The sequence below is a fragment of the Protopterus annectens genome, chromosome 1.part0, assembly GCF_019279795.1.
Source record: "Protopterus annectens isolate FY-2018-M chromosome 1.part0, PAN1.0, whole genome shotgun sequence".
Taxonomy (NCBI): domain Eukaryota; kingdom Metazoa; phylum Chordata; order Ceratodontiformes; family Protopteridae; genus Protopterus; species Protopterus annectens.
The window spans coordinates 295,163,293-295,181,475 of record NC_056725.1 but is presented as its reverse complement, the minus strand read 5'-3'; the positions used below and the strand labels follow the sequence as shown (position 1 = coordinate 295,181,475).

Genomic DNA, 18,183 nt, shown 5'->3' with positions numbered 1-18,183 from the left:
GGCAGAGATAGGGGATCAGGCACTAAGGAAATTCCCAAAGATTCAATGGCCCTTCTCTTTGCATCTGTTTACACAACCAAAATTAAATATGTAAACAATTTCAGATCTGCCCTTGAGGCACTGAGCCACTGGAAGCCATAATATTATGGGATGAAGGAAGGAGCCTTTGACTTTCTGCAATTTAATAATTTAGAAGTAGGTTCTCTGTAGCATAACAGCATGCTCACAGACAATCTGCAGCACCCTAGAGGATGGCTGGCATACATCAGCATTAATCTCTCACATTGATTAATGCCACACATTCCTGATAGAGAATAACAGTAATGAATCGTTATGGATTCCTAATGGTAGAGTGATGTTTATACCTTGTGCTTTGTCAAATATCTCCATGATTCTCATTCACTGTCCTTTGCAGAATGCAGGTTGAATTATCCAGCCACTTCCCTTCTTCTACTGGATCATAGAAGTACCATTTTTCGTCTGCATAGCTAACCAGAAGATGAGTTGTAATTAAAAATAAATTATTCAGTTGTCTCAGGGAAGCCTTCATGGCAAGAAATCTCCTCTATCTAATCCTTGTCACAAAGGAAATATCTGGATGCTTGTGCTCACAAGTATCTAAAACTGCAGAACTGTGTATATTCAATCCTACTTGCAGGCATAAAACATAGTCAGTTCCCTTCCTTTAGTTCTCCCCCTAAGGCAGCAGAGGTTGATTGCTCCTTTGCAGTTTTCTAAAATGTTTGGTTCTTGTTCCAAATGTTTTGGAACTGGTCAGTCTGTTTCTATTCTGTATTTTTAACTTTTATTTATCTTGGCTGATTTTGGGTAACGGTGCAGCCTATATTCCACAAATGAAGATGTGGTCAGAAGGTTGTCCCTCAAGATAGCTGTCTTTTGTTTCACTAATGTAAAAAGCTACATGCCACCTTCCAAATGCGTCCAGGACACTTGCTGTTGCAGAAATGAGATGCAGCAAGAGCATTTTAAAAAGGGAGGAATCTTCAAAGAAACATGCTCCTTCAGTGATGAAAGCAATTCCACTCTTGTTCTTCATTATTGGAAGGTCATTGGAAATATTACTAGAAGCTCTATTCTAAAGTAGAATTGTTTCCATTTATTGGCTTCTGAGACCGGATACATTAAACCTTCCCTTGTGACTGTAGACTTTTGCTCTGCTCTAGTGATGTGTAGAGCCAGATCATATGCATATCTTTTTTTTCCTGGGCTCTGATAGGATAATAGGGAGGTTGCCTGATAACCGACTCTTTGATATCATCTTCTGCAAGATAATCAGGGAAACTTTTATCAGTGATTTTGATGTATAAAATCAAAATTCTCCATGAATTTAGCTCCCTCAGTCAAGGCTGAGGTGAAAAGGGATGAAGAACCCCCTGCTTCTTACTGCTTCTCCAAATTCCCAATAGGAATTTCAGATGCTAACAGACCTCTTGCTACTTTTGCTAAAATACTGTTTTATATGAGGATCATGGCCACTTAGACAAAATGACATATGGCAGGTCCCCCCAAAACATCTGTAAATGTCCGATGATGAACATGAGGAGGTTGATGTTTCAACCATGGAATTTGAATATTTTTACAGCCCAGCTGATTGTTATAGCATAACATCCGTGTACCCTCTGCCATATTTTCTTTTTCCTCATCATCTCCAGTAGCTGATATGCCATATTATCTCTCCTTTGAAGAGTTTTTTCTAAACCTTTTGGTTTGTTGTTGTATCCATGGACTCAGTGATTGGCAAGCAGAACATAAATTTGGGAAAAGGAAATGCATTGATCTTCTAGAATCATAACGTACCAGTTATTCATTCTGTCAGCCATCTGCTTGGCCTGTAAGGCCCCTGATGTGTTACCAGCTAAGCATTACTGAACAGATCTTAAATACACTTCCCCATGCAAACAGTCTTTTTTTTTTTTAGAGCAGCAGTCATTGCCCCCACTGCTGTGATTACATGGATGCATTGCCCCCACTGCTGTGATTACATGGATGCCAATAAACGCCTCTCCATTTCACTGCAGTGCTTCTTGTAGTGCTTGAAACTGTGGTGAAAAAAGCGCTTTGTCTTTGCACTACCAGTCACAGACACATTTGACTAGGTCCTGGGGCTAACTTCATAAACAGATAAACAGTAGCAGGAGCTAATTGTAAGTTTACTCAACTCAGAATACGAGTCCAAACTCATCTGTAGCTTGGGTAAATGCATGGCGACATGTATACAGTTTCTAAAGTTTAGATTTAACTTAGAAGTTACACATACCAGGAGAGCTACATATGGTGTGGTGCTCTAAAGACCTTCAAGCCTTCATTGTTGGTCTTCAGGTCAAAGTTCTGCATTTCTTAGGAAATGCTCCCTGTATCAACTCTAGGTTATTTGGCAAGCAGGCTGCAGAAGCTCTTTATAACTTTATGGAGATAGAACAAGAGGTTAACTTGTTCTGCCAGTTGTAAAAACAAAGAAGTAAGTGCCAACTCAATCCAATTTGTGAAAAAGAGGCAGCAGTCCTAGAATACCACAATCACTTGGCCGTATTCATATGCCATTACAGCCTCTGCGGTGAACTTCACCCACTAAGAAGTCCCCTGTTGCGGGGAAGGTAGTTTCACATTTTCCATGGACATTTTCCTCTGATCCATGAAATGTTTACGGATTGATTTCTAGGCACATTTCTAACACATTCTAACATTCTAACACATTTCCCACCCAAACAAAATAACTTACTCTGGTACCATTCCTGACACCATTAGTGACCACCTCCCTGCCCTGATACAGTGCTCAACTTCCTCTACCCCCCATCAGCATCACTACATTCTCACCTGAAACCTTAGCAAATTCAACCCCTCAACCTTCTCAAATATCTTCAAACAAATAAACTGGCAAATCCTATACTCCCTTTCTCTCGATAAAGCATTAGAACACTTTAACTCAGTCTTCCTTGACACTCTAAACTCCCTAGCACCACTAAGAAACAGAAGAATAAAAGCTAAAATCGCCCCATGGCTCTCCAAAGAAACCATGCAAATTATGCATCAAAGGGACAAAGCCTGGAAGCTTTACCTTAACAACAAACTGCCCAAAACCCTTATAGAATACAAACAACTCCATAACCTCGCAAAGCAACTCATCACAAATGACAAAAAATCCTACTACTTTAAACTATAGTCCAACAATAACTATAACCCCAAACAATTCTGGAAATACATAAGCTCCCTTCTCAACCCCGGCTCCAAGAACATCCCCTGCCCTGATCCAAGCATATCTGACCTTGAACTAAGCTCCAAATTTAATTATTTTTTATTGAAGCTATCTCCAACCTGACCAAGACCTTCCCTAATAATAATCCACCTAACCTCCATTCCTCTTCCCCTAACCACCCTATGTTTGAGTTTAAACCAGTCTCCACTAATCTCATAAAAAGACTCTTATCCAAACTTAAACCTTGTTCCAATGCTCCTGATAATATTCCCTCCTCCTTCCTGAAATGCGCAGCTGACAGTATTGCAATCCCAATTAGCATCATAATCAACAGATCTATAAAGGAGTTGTATGTACCCAAACTATGGCGTTCTGCTTACATTCTTCCTCTCCACAAAGGTGGCAAGAATACTGACATTTCAAAATTCCGGCCCATTGCGCTGCTCTCCCCAATCTCCAAAATCTTAGAAAAATGTATCCATCTCCAACTCATGCCTTACCTAACCCAAAACCAACTCCTAACATCTACTCAGCATGGCTTCCACCCTGGCCATAGCACCATAACCGCTCTACTCTTCTTCTCAGAAACTGTCAACTAAGCCCAAGATTCAGGTAATTTAGTTTCCACAGTTCTACTTGACCTTTCCAGGGCTTTCGACACTGTTTCCCACAACCATCTTATCCATCATCTCTCCAACCTACGTTTCGCTCCAAACACTGTGGCATGGTTTTCTAGCTACCTGTCTGAGAGATCTCAAGCAGTTAAATGAAAGAACACCATCTCCTCATTTCTTCCTACCCCAACTGGCATCCCCCAAGGGTCCATCCTCGGACCTGTGCTGTTTAACATCTTTATAAATAACCTTCACTCTGCCATTCCTGATGCCAAAATCATTCAATATGCAGATGATTCTACAATAGTCTGCTCTGTCTCTAACCTCCCTGCACTTCTGACTAAAACCCAAGCTGCCTTTTCTACTACTGAAAACTGGATGCAACAAAATCACCTGCCTTTAAATGCAAATAAATCTAAACTTCTACTTTTCTCTCCCTCCAAGACTTTCTCTTTTGACAAAAATTAATTTAAAGTCCTCAGCCATTCCAATTCTCCCATTGAAGTAGTTCCCTTTGCAAACCTTCTTGGCATTACTATAGATGAACAACTCAAGTTCGATATCCATGTCCAACAAAATATAAAGAAAACCCACCAAAAGCTAGGAATGCTCTATAGGAACAGTCACTTTCTCTCAAAGACTACTAGACATACTTTAGCTACTACCTACCTCCTCCCATCCCTGTTATATGGAGCCCCTCTTCTAACTAACCTGACCACCACCAATACCTCTAAACTGGAAAACTGCTATAACAAAATCTCTAAATTTGCCTCCAGATCCAAAAATTCCACCTATCACTGCCATACCCTTAACTTTCTAAACTGGCTGGAACTCCCAAATTATCTAGACTACCTCCAACTCTCCACAGCACACAGACTTATATTTCACCCAAACAAATGTCCAGCTCTAATAAACATCCTTCCCCCCTACACCCCCAATAGACCTCTTAGGTCTGAAAATCAAAACCTAATCTCTATCCATAAACCAAAACGGCCTGCTAGTCAGCTTCTCCTCTCTTTCTCACTAGGTAAGAAATGGAATTCTCTCCCTTCCACACTCACGACAATAACTAACTCAGAAATCTTTAAAACCCAGCTTTTCACTTACTTGCACTCCAAATGGAAATGTTCCTGCTTCCACCCTGTCTAAGTCCTTCTAACTACTACCCAAAGGAGTTTTTACTTATTCTCCCTAACACCCCAACAACTAGTTCCATGAGCTGTCTCTAGCTATCTGCAACTCCTTCTGAAGATTCTATATCTGTCTACCTTGTAAATATTGTAAGTAGCTTCTTATGTCAAATGAATGCTTTTAAATGGTTTCCTTACTTTAACATACTATATTCATCTTCCTTGTAAATATTGTAAATAACCAGTTTTATCAAACTAGTGCCTGTAAACTGTTCGCTTACTTTAATCAATTGTTTTTGTATGTTTGCTACGCTTCAATTGTTATGATGATTTTTCCCAAGTGAATCTCCACAGTATAGCCTTCCAGATACATCATAATTGTCTTTTGTCTACTAAGCCTGATACAGAATGTTCATTCATGTAAATTGTACTTTATTTTTGTAACTTACATACTTCTGTATCTTAAATGTTTATGTAATTGTTGGAGCTTTTCTCCCCGGGCCTCCACTGAAAACAGGCACTCATGGGCCCAGTGGACTTCCCTGGTCACCAAACTGAAATAAATAAATAAATAAATAAATAAATAATAAATACATTTCTGGTGTTTTTTGATTTTGGACTAGTGAGCAATTTGAGTAGAAAATGCTTTCCCTCCATTTCCCTTTACCCCTCCTACAGATTCTATTTGCCATCTAGACCCCTTGCAAGATGAACTGTCCAGTGTTATCTGAAGAGGTGCCAGCAAGCTGCCTTCCTCTAACACTGTGGGCTCTTATTTCTGTTTTTTTCCTTGGGTCACAAGAAAACTGGAAAATTGCACCCAATTTTAGATCTCTAATGTATGAATTAATACACAGTACAGTTAGTGCAAACCATCCAGGTGCTCACAGTTCAGGCTGTGATTGTTGGAGGAAGTTACTTGTTTGGCAACAAGTATGAAAGATGCTTTGATCCTTTTTTGAGCATGTGTGTCCTCTGACTTTCTTCCACTTTTTATAATTTTGGAAGTCCTCTAGATGTCCTTCAGGCACCCCTGTAATTATTGCTGCTTTATTCGGATATCATTCTTCCTTACTTTAGCAGCTGTCCTGCTTTTCCAGCCAACTCAGGATTTTTTCAAGGAGATTTTTCACTCCCTGCAGGAATTGGTAATCTTCATAGTTGGTTCCTGAAGCCATAGCAATGTGTTTGAAAATCTGGCTTTTTTTTATTTATTTACACAGAACCTAGAGAGTCAGCCATATTACAGTAACCTTAGCTTTAGTGCCCATGCATTCCCAGTCTTCATTGGCTCCACTTTCTGTAGGCTTCATAAGTCTGTGGATATCTCAGTACATTACCAATCTAGGTAGGACCCTAATTTGCTCAGTAATGCTCCAGATATTGTCATCTGAAGTTTAGCCAGTTGTTTCCAAGTGGTAGTGTCTTTGGGAAAGAACACTCCATTTTTGAATATCTGTAATTACACTTTACTTTCTTTGCCTAGTGATACATTAACTAGCAACAGTAAATATTGTCCAAAACAAAGGGCTTTGTGAAAAAGGAACTTAATCAGGTACGGCAGGCCAGCAATTTTAAAAGACATTATTAGTTCTAACTCTGAATTCTAGATATTATGACATGCTCTGTAGATGTCCTCCATTTCCAGAAGGCACAGTTGATGGTACCTAGCAAACATATGTTGGCACAAGTCTGTCATCAGAGCTTGAATATGCTGTACAGTTGTACATAGTTAAAAGGAGTATTGCAGCATTCTCCATGCAGATAACCTCAGTACTGAGCAGGAAGCGAAGACATGGAGTTATAACTAGGACATCCTTGTTAAATGGACTTTCCTCCTACATTGTAATTCTGTTAACCTGTCTCCAAAAATCTGCATGCAAGATTTTAACATTTGTATATATGGGAAAAACAGCCAAAAGCACAGTGTTGTCCTCTTATTATTTTCACTCATAATTCTACAAAATGAGTAGAACCAGCTCTCCTGTTGGTGCAATGGGAGTAAAAGACTCAATATGCCTGCTGGAGTCAGTAGAGGTCATTATTAAAAAAGCCAGTCTCATAGTGGTAAATTTGACCCTTCTCCTGTGCTAAATAGTGGTCTTTCCTACCCATTTTAATAACTGCTACTGAGGGTGACCTTTAGCCATCCAGGCATGTGTTCTAGTAGTGCCCTGTATTCTGATAAATTCCTTTGTGCATAGAATTATATTTTCAGCCAAAGTAATGAAATCTGTTCAGATTCATTCAGCTGAAAAAATATTTTTTTACTACTGTGGTAGTCTGTCAGTATATGACTGGTCTTTGACACTGGAGAGAGATTCTACAAGAACCACATATTCTGCAGAGTGGAAACTTTCTGTGATATGAGTCTCTGATACGGAACTAGAACTTGTGATTTGGATACTTAAGTCAGAAAAAAAATAGTTATGAAACCAATTGTACTACTTATGGGGATTCTACCCTTCTGTCAAGTGGCAAACATACGACTAACACCAAATGTGCACAAAGATTCCTTTACTTTGCTAATGTCAGTTTACATGACCAAATATCTTCTTCCCCTCATAGAGGTATAGATCTCCTTTATGTAGTTATGGTGTTCCCCTATATGTCTTCACCTCCCTAATAAAGTCCAACAACAAAACAGCCATACCCCCCTTAGGACCCCTGCCATTAACCTTAAGAAATAAGTTTTGCTTAGGAACACTTCTGAAACTATCTGTCTAGCACTTGGTGACAATATTAAAAATCATAACTTAGATCCTCAGTTGACACAAAAAAAAAAATGAGCTGATATATTTTTCCAAATTCTAGTTTCTTATGAACTTAGAATTGCTCCACCATAAGAGATATTAGTTAACTATATTAAATGAATTAGAAGCAACTCATGGTACTGCATTGAGCAGATGCGAAACACTAGAAATGTGTTCAGATCTCAAAGCCATTACCAGCATTCTTACTGACAAATTCAACTCTAACTTTACGTTCGCACTCACCCCAAAGATTCCCTAGTGAGCTTCTCCTGCAAACCTCATTCTGGATCAGGTCCTGTCATCCCTGTCCAAAACACTGGATCAGATCTTGTCAGCTGTGTCCAAAATCAAGAATACTAGTTCACAGGGTCCGAGTATGAGTCCCACTTGCGCTCTAGCCAGTACAAAGCATGATTTAGCTGAGTTCCTATTTTACCACTACAACCTAAACCTCAGTAGTGGATTTGTCCTCTAGTCTTGGAAAGCAGCCACAGTGATGTTACTACATAAGGGTGGCCTTAATCACTGTCATAACTGTACAGACATAAGCCTTACCAGCATTATCAGCAGGGTTATGAAACATATCCATATAAAACTCTATTTGGCTGTGCCACTGTGGCTGATTTCTTTGCTACACATTATTACTCTGTTGACCAATTTTAACCAGATCTTGGTACCAGTCCCAAAGACACCAGGAAAGTGTTTTATTTCTAATTTTATTTAATGCAATTCCATTTGTGCACTGTTTAAGTATTTTCCCTGCTTATTAGTACTTTTTATTGTGAAAGAGTTTTATGTGTTGAGAATACTTTTTATTTATTTGTGTTTGTTTGTTTGTTTTTTGTGAGAGTTGGAAATTGCTAGTATTCTGAGCATCCTGGTTAACCCAGACATAAATTACAATTATGTTTTTGATTGGCTTTTTAAGTGCAGCATTTAAAATCGCAGTTTATAGCAGGACAAGCTGCATTATTTGGCTGTGCTCCCCTTTGCGCAGTGGTACTGGATTTAGCAGTTCTAACTGAGTCTGACCTTGCAACCAGTCCCAAGTATATCAGGGAACTGTTCTTTTTTATTTAGTTGAGTACCATCAGTGTGCTTTTAAAGCACATTCACTGCTAGTTTTTTAGTACTGTTTAATGTGCATTTTTTTGTTCAGAACACTATTAAGAAATAGCTGGTGTTTTTGTCATTCTGCTTGCTCCAGACTTGATTTACAGTTGTTTGTCTTAATGGTTGTGACGTTTAAATGTAGCTTTTAGATTATACTGCTCTGCTTGGTTGAGCTAGTCTGTGCTGCATTTCCTTGCTACACACTACTACAAGAGTGATGATTTCTAACTAGATGTGCAGCAGGAGTTTGTATTTCACTTCATGCACACAGTTTGTTTGCAAGTGTTTGCAACTGTTAACTAGCATTCCCTACATTCATCTTGGTCCCTTGCCTAGTTTGCATGATTGCTAAAGGTCGTTACTTGTAGAGTAAATTTGTTGTAAGTTGTACTGAGTTACATGCACCTTCTGCTGATGTTTGTTTATTGGAGTTCTTTGTTGCTCACAGCCCAGGTGCATTGCCTCATGTGCTGCTGTTCCTGTTGTCTGCTTGTATTAATCTGTTGTTGTCCACAAGTCAGTTGCTCAAATTGTTCTTGTTATAATAGCTTCTCATTGTTCCGAGCCCATGTCATACCCTTCCTGAACATATTTTGGTATCCACATTGCCCCTTTACTTAGGCTAGTTATTAACAGTAACTGTATCGGACTACATCACAGCATGTGGCAGCCAAGTCTGACAAATCCTAGAAGCAATCATTGTGTGGTAGCCAAGCCTGTTAAAGCTTGTGTTTTGTGATATCTGAACCAGCCTCTCTTCATTCGGTTGGTGGCAGTCAAGTCATGAAGTGTGTGGTATGTAACATCCATTCCAATGTTCACTTGTATTGTTAGTGCATCCAAGCCTTTTATTCTAGAGTGTACTGTGTGTAATATTTTTCTATGTGTTTAGCCCTCATACTGTTGTTGTTATACTGAATTTGTATAATGCTGTTGTACTACTGCAGTTGTGTAGAGTACCAGTCTAGAGTTAAGCACTACCCTTGGATCATACAGTGTGTCATTTGTACTACCTCTTCATCCCTCACATTGTTCTTATGTTGAATTCCTGTATTACCTTGTTGTTAGTATAGTTATACGTTGTACTATACTATAGCAGAGTATTACTCTTGGATTAGACTGTATTAAATCATTTCTACCCTTAAGGTTGAAGTATTTTTTGCATCAGTGTCAGAACATCTTTACTTCACCTAATGTATCCCCTTTATATCATGATTTATCGTACTAATAAAGCTTCTCTGCCAACTGACAAAATTCGTTCAAAATGTCATCCCTGCCTCTAGTAATTTGACCCACCTGTCCAGCACAGAAACCCAGTCTATCTTTGTTTCTTTCCTTCCAAGCATCTTTGAACTTAGCATTCTGAGACAGAGTAGGAACAGTCTAATACTCACTGACAACCAACTGCTACTACAGGACCAACATGGCAAGATTTGTGAGAGGTGGAATTATCTGTGCAACCTGGAGACGGGTCTGTATTAGAAGACCGAATAGTAAAAATAGTGAATGGCAAAACAGCAAAAAGACCCCCCCCCCGCTAAATATATATACCAACTCCGAGATCGCACTACAGTAAGGAAAGGGCAAATATTCCAATCTTCACTGTACCTCGATCTGGCAAACAACACTTCGAGGTCCGGTCTTTTCGCTGTTTTGCCATTCGCTATTTTTTTCATTCGGTCTTCTAATATAGACCCCCTGGAGGCCACCCACTCACCTACACAGACGTTTGTTAAGCAGCACATAAATTCACCCATACATCTGCAAGATCACTCTAAGCCAGCTTATACTTAGGCTTTAAAAATCACTTCCCAATGTCTTCAGAAATCAGGGTTAGAGACCATCGGCTTCATTCCAGTACACAACTACAGAATACTCACATAATGAAGTGAGTCACCAGGCTGCAGACTGCAAACTTCCACTGCCACTAAGTCCAGGTAGAAATACCCTAGTAATCGGTGTCTGCTTTGTCAGGCACACTATTTCTATGCTCACTAGGTTGAACAAAGACAGAGTAAGAACTGCCTTTCCAGTGCCAGGATCTGTGACATCATAAGGGGTTTACATTTCCTCAAACAGGACAAATATGACTGCAGTCTGGTGGTGATTCACGTAGGTGTGAATAGACTGAGGTGCTCAACCTACAAGGATCTGCAAAATGGCATGTCATCGCTTGTTATACACGTGTCAAATGCAGGTAAGACTCGGACATTGAGTGGAATTTTACCCTCACCCAAATGATGTTCAGATACACAGAAAAAGGGCTTTAATAATTGACTGATGTTCAGATACACAGAAAAAGGGCTTTAATAATTGACTAAGAAGCTGTGATCATTCTAAGGTGATCCACTATGTCACTGTGTGGTGAAATGGCTGCAGCCCAACTTGGATTGCCTGGAATGGCGTGCCACTTTGATTCTATGGCTTCTGCATACTAGCCAAAGCACTTGCTGTCCCTATAATGCCATTTTTTTAAGGCAAAGTTTGCCTAGTGGACATTCTAGCATGACAGAAAATTGTGCATTAAATTCCAGTAAAGATCATCAGGGGCAATATACACAGTAAATTGCTGGATCGTGACTTTCTCCTGAAATTTGAATTTATCCATATCCATATTTGTGTTGTAAAACAGCACTCACCTTTTCTGGAGTTCCGGGCGTGTCACACATTCAGATTTGCTGGAAGTGGTGTGTGACTATCAGTATTTGCCACAGTGACAACTGTCTCTAGACAGATTCTGCACAACCCACAAACTGAACTGGAATTTACCCTAATCAGAACAAATTGCCAATTTATAGCCTCTCATCTTTTTAATTTCTGCAAATGTTTGGGGTTTCTAAAACCTTGACAGGAATGGTCAAATCTGAGCACAAATCAATAATCTTCTCATTTAGGGCATCTAAACTTTCCTCAGTGAATACTTCTGAATTCAAAGACTTTTAAAAGACAAGTCTACTACAGATATTGATGAATTCTGACAAATTCATCTGGAAGATATCCAGCCCCCAAGTAGCCTCAGTGTCACTTATTTCTCCCCCATTTAACAAATTGAGAAAACCAAACAGTCCCAGGTAGAATTAAGTATTTTGGGGAAAGTAAAATAAACCATCTTGGCTGAATACCACCATTAATAATCTCTATAATAAAAGGAAAACATAATTAAGGCTTATAGACTGCATTAGTAAATCAAAACTTTTTCACATTAAAATACTGCCAGAAAAGTCAGCAAAACCTGAAAGTGACCAGATTAAAATAGAACACAAACTGAATTTAACATCCAAAGCCTAAGAAAATCAGAAATCCTTCTTAAACTGCATTAGACAATTAAGAAGTAAGACACAACAGTGCTGTGATTTAATTAATTGAGGTATTACTCACTCCAACCCTAAAGATACCAGAAACAGTTATTCAGGGTCAGCAAATTCCCGAATCCCTTCTTCCCTGTAAGATCACTCTGGACCATGACAATTTTATACTCTCTGAAGTAAAAAAAAAACACCGCTGTTTGTACTGACAATATATCTAACAGTTTAATTAACAGTATTGATGCACACTCTTCGAACCCCTCTTAAAACTGTTTGACTTAAGCATAACCACAGTATGTATTCCTGAAATAAGAAAAATAGCTGTCATTATAGCCATTCATAAATACGTCCCCCATCTCTGATCCCAGGAGCTATAGACATGTCAGCCTAACACATTTGATTTGCAAAGCCATGGAACACATTTCATCTGATTTTATAAGGTCTGATATAAAAATTATTAGTATTTTTAGTGATTTATTTATTTTCTGTACTGTAGGCCTGCAAGAATATGATTTTGTCAGTGGGAGATGTATACTTACTTTTGTAAACGTCTTTTAAAAAATTACTGGGCTGTAGATGTAGGCCAGCAGTTTGTGCAATGTACCTGGATCTTGCCAAGATCTTTGACACTATTCCATATGCTGGAATTGTCAGTATGCTTAAAGACCTAAATGTTGACCCTTATATTGTAAGATGGATATGGGAAAGTGGCTGACATATAGAGCCCACATTTTTAATGTAGTAAATGCAAAGGTATAATCCCTGAAAGCTTATTACTCAGACCCATTTTGTTCAGCATCTGCTTCTTCCATCTCCATACCTGTAACCCAGACATATGGCTAAACTAAAATTGCTGATGATGGCAAGCTGGGTGTTGTTGATCTGTAAGCATCCAGTAACATACTACCACAGAAATAAAATCAATGATGTACTGGAAATGAATTTAAATTAAACTAGAAGTGTTGGATTATCATGTCTGGCAAACAAATCTGAACAGCAATTTACACTTAAAGAGCACCCCACTCCAGACTGATAATAGTCAGAAATGGCACATTTGTAGACAGCATCCTAGCCATCGTCTGCAAGTAACAACACTTGTCAGGAGATCTTTCTTTGTAGCTCAGTTAATAACTAATGATATCTTATCTGGGTAAAAAAATAAGTTGTTCTTTATTTGCCCTCTGCCCTGATCACACCAATTGTAGAATATAATGCCCCTTTTTAATATGTATCTATCCAGACACATCATGATGCTAGAAAGACCCCAGAGGTTTTTATTTTATTTATTTTATTTTATTTTACATTTGTTGACCGGGCTAGTCTAGTTGGATATATGTCCATTTTCAGTAGAGGCCCGGGGAGATAAGCTCCAAACAGTTTAAAATAATTTCTCATCAAAAGTAATACATGTTTATAATGCAAATACATTCACAGTACAGGAGATAAACAAACTTTAACTGGTCACATATTAATAATGCTTAAAAATGTAGAGTATTAGACTTGACTTAGTAGAAATACAGTTACAAATACGTATTCAGAAAGAAAAATAGCATAATGTACAGTAAGTGTAGATAAAAAGAAAGTTAAGAGAAGTAGTAGTTACGTAATATGTCTAGTAGTAAAAGATGTCCAATAATTAAATATTTTTTTTTTTTTGACACAGTAGTAATACTATGATGAAGAAATGGATCATTTGGTGTTAAGATGAAGTAAACGCAGGGTTGAGAAGGTAGGGTTGAGTCAAGTAGCAAGAGCTAGTTGGTCAGATCACTGTAGTAAATACGCTATTCTACCAAGCCAGGCTTGACGTTCTAACTATATACTTTGGCACTTATCAGTTACTGTATAGTTATATGTGTCTGGCATTCCGTGCATCCAAACCTCCTTCATTTATATTCTAATTGTCTTGTGTAACCTTTTGTATGCCTGACTATGTGGAGCATTTCTCCCCAGGCCTCCACTGAAAATGGACATGTATCCAGTCAGACTATCCCAGTAAACAAATGTAAAATAAATAAATAAAGTAAAAACTCCACAAAAAATAACTACACAATCACTCAAATGAATGGCATGAATCTTCACCACTAAATTAATAAGACTTGCAGGAGGGACAGAATTATTGCTCAACCCTTCCCCCATCTGTGGAATAATATTCCACTACATGTAAAACAGAGTGTTATCCTCTCTTCCTTTAAGGAAAACCTTGGCAACTCAGTGAGCACCCATAAATTCGTCCCAGCCCTGACTTTATTTTTTTTTTTACTCTTTTGAAAGTGGAGGGTGCCCTGTTTGGGTGGGTATTAGAAATGTGGTTATGGTCCATGGACTGATTCTGCCTCGTAAACTCTGTGAATATGTGAATTACTTTGTCCACTATTTATTTATTTAATTAATTAATTTATTAATTCATTTGATCTATGTGAATTACTTTGTCCACTATTTATTTAATTAATTAAGTTATTCATTCATTTGATTATAGCAGATATTTGGGGTGTACACAGTCAGTAAAAGTTGGATATAAATGGTTGACAGGCCTGTGTGTGTGTTTGAGTGTCTAGTGGGTTGCAATAGATTACATTGTATGTGTGTGTGACATCATCAAGCTAAAATATATGACTGTGTCCAGTAAAAATTGTTTATTAATTCAGTTGATCAGTCATCAGAGGTGTCTGTAATATGTGTGTGTGGGGGGTGCATCTGTATGCAGTCTGTCAGGAATTGCATAACATTACACTCATACGTCTGACAGCAGCAGTCTGAAGTACATTACTGTTGTAATTATTTATTCGTTCATTCTTTTTATCCCAATTAGATATATGGTGTGTACACAGTCAATAAAGTGGCAGTAGTTCATGTGTATTTCTGTTTGTGTATAGATTTCTATTACTTATTCTTTCATTTACTTGAATGTGGTCAGATATTGGAGTTGTACTCAGTCACTAAAGTTGCTCTAGTTGGTTGTATGAAGACAGTGTGTGAATAAAAGTGACTGACATTTTCTGTGGTTAGATTGAATTTAAACAATGATAGATTTGGCTTGCTAGGGCTAAGGTGTTTGTGAAAGAAGATAAAATATGTTATTGCAACCATTAGTATTCTTTTTGTATTCAATCTTATTTAGTTTGTAGGGGGCATTAGTTTGTAGTCAGTGAAGTTGCTGTAATTGGTGGATATTGAAGAAGTCTATGTATCAAAGTGACTTATCTTTCCTGTTGTTTGATCACATTTATAAAGTCATTGATCTAGTTTGACTGGGCTAGTGTGTGTTTGAATGAAAGAAACTATGAACATTATTCTTTATTTGCTGACTGTCAGATAAATGAGATGTACATTGTCAAGAATGTGGCTGTAACCATTCCGTATGTGTGAAGTGAACCATCTTTCTCAGAGTAGCTCTGGCATGCATTCTGAGGAAGATTACTGCTCTAATACTCCTTAGTATTGTAATAATATGCTTCCCACTATTCCCCTTGCTTTAACGTTACCAGCTACGAGGTTGCATCTCTTTGCTGTTTACATGGCACGTTGTGCCTGCCTGTATCTTCAGTTAGGCCTCACTGCAGCTGATTTCTCTGACTCCTCACCCAGCTTTTCCTTTGGTGCTGCCTCAGTTATGTTAGGCAGTGCTGTGGGTTCTTCTTTCTGTAACACCTTTCATAATTACCTTGGTGCAGGCCACACATATCTTGCTGCAGATCTTTGGGCCGTACTGCACTGCACCACCCGATGTATCCAGGCAACCAAAGTAAGGTGTCAACAGCCCAAATGCACATTCAGTGATGCTACATGTGTGCACCAGAACAGTGTTGTATGTCATCTCCAGTGTGGTCTGGAGGCTGGTGAAGGAAATTTCAGCCAGGAGACAAGACATATACAGTATCACCTGCAACACACAAGTGGACACCATCTGAGTGGTATTTTACTTACATTTATGGGACTCGTCTGTCTTGGTTTATCTAGTGGTGGCAGCATGTGCATTTACCAACTAGATGACCCTGTGGAAAATCGCTTTACATGAAGTACTGGTATTGGTCACACATGTGCCATTTGTGGGAATCATGGCTACTGCCGGATGGTGCTGTGACACATTGGATATAATATCCTGTGCACTGCGCAACACTTGGCAGTTGTTGGAGTCCCTTTCCAAATGATACATCAGATTCTGTGTGAAACATATTCAAAACCTCAGTCACTGTAAAAAACTGTCTGTAATGACAGTGCATTATGTTCTATTGCATTATTTTGTTTAGATGTCACATAGTGATCGGAAAAAAATAACTGCTGCCTAACAGCAAGTGTAAAACAGGACTTTATAAGTATAACAATGTAACATAAGAGACTGTTGTTTTTTTCCCCCAGTGAATAATTTTATCTAAAAACATTATAATACATTAGCACAGTGATGTTTTCTTTTTATTACAGGGACCTAAAGTTAGACAACATCTTATTAGATGCTGAAGGCCATTGTAAATTAGCAGATTTTGGAATGTGTAAAGAAGGCATTCTGAACGGAGTGACGACTACAACATTCTGTGGCACACCAGATTATATTGCTCCTGAGGTAAGTATACTAATGTAGAAAACATACCACAGGCTAATCTGATGAGTCTCCAGTTATACCGCAGCCTTGTGTCTCAGACCTGGTACTTGTGTAATCACACAATGTAAATTAAGATACCATAATCAGTAGAGACATCTAATCGTCAAGTCTCTTCATAAGCCTTACAGTTACCCACTGTTATATTGATGTGTATCCGTTTAACCCTAAAATCAGAATAAAAGGGAATGCATTGTCACATTTAACTCAGTTTTAGTAATTAACATTTTGTCTATGAAGCTAAAATCCAGACCTGCTAGCTGCTAATTTGCTCATGATATTTAATCATTTAATTTATTTCTTGAACTGCATTATTAAAAATAAGAACTGTAACCTCCCCTTTCTGATACGAAAGAAAGTTCAGAACTGCCATTTGCCAGATAGCACTGAGGCAAGACAACCATCTCTGCTGGCATGGCTGGAGTTTGGGAATAACACCAGGCTGTATTTAAGGTCAGCTTGATGAATATGGTGACGTAGCCACTGACCTGCTGTATTGTTGTCAGACTAATGACGTGGGACTTAAGATTACTCACATGACTCCTGAGCTCAGAGACAGTGTGAAATTTGGAATAAATGATGAACATGTGCATTCACTTACTCATTCGGTGACTACCTACTTAATTCCCTGCATGGTTATGGGGGGGTGCTAGAACTCATCCCAACACATTATGTGCACAGGACTGAGAAGCATCCTGGCTAGGGTGACTACCCATCACAAGTGTCTTGAGCATGTACACAAATAAGCTCACACACACACGTATACAAACACACGCATACACACACACACACAGCATGTACACCACTAGACAAGCTAAAGTATCAGTGGTTCACCTACAGCATATCTTTCGGAGGTGGGAAGAAACTGGGGCACCCATTGAAATCACCTTGTGTACAGTTAGGACATGCAGACATGGCTGAGAATTCACAAATAGTCTTGAAATGCCTTAAACGCTGCCCTAGTAATGAAAGGAACACACAGTAACAAGGTGAAGTTCTGAGACCTTGGTAAAGTAGTATTGCAACTGATTTTATATTGAAAACGTAAAAACAGAACATTCAGAATTAGTTGGAGTTTTTGAAATGGATATTGTTTATAATGGAAAAAGGAAAACATAACATGTAATAATTGTTTAAATACTGACATAAGCTTGCGTGTTTTGAACTTGACTGAGCAAAATTACTTTAAAGCCTGTAGAACTAAAGCAGATAGAAGCTGAAAGTAAAGCAGCAGAAAAAGTACTTATTAAACATGAAGCTATATTTAAGGAGAAAGAGATCATTTAAAATGAAGTAAAGCTGGTATTCTCATCCTGTCAAATGCTGAAGGATAGATGTTTCACACCCAAATCTATTCCTTTTGGTAATGTTGATGCATTAAGTGAATTACATGTTTCCGAAAATGCCACAAATGTGGCACATGCCTGATGAAAGATTGATGATATATGTTACAGACT

The 18,183-nt window shown here is 38.4% G+C and overlaps 1 protein-coding gene across 1 annotated transcript in view; it reads left to right on the top strand.

Moving 5' to 3' along the window:
- Window positions 1–18,183, top strand: part of PRKCE (protein kinase C epsilon) — a 3,007,622-nt gene that overhangs the window by 2,808,891 nt on the left and 180,548 nt on the right. Inside the window, exon 12 of the mRNA XM_044059920.1 lies at window positions 16,552–16,690. Coding sequence (XP_043915855.1) covers window positions 16,552–16,690 — 139 coding nt within the window. The remainder of the gene's footprint in view (window positions 1–16,551; window positions 16,691–18,183) is intronic.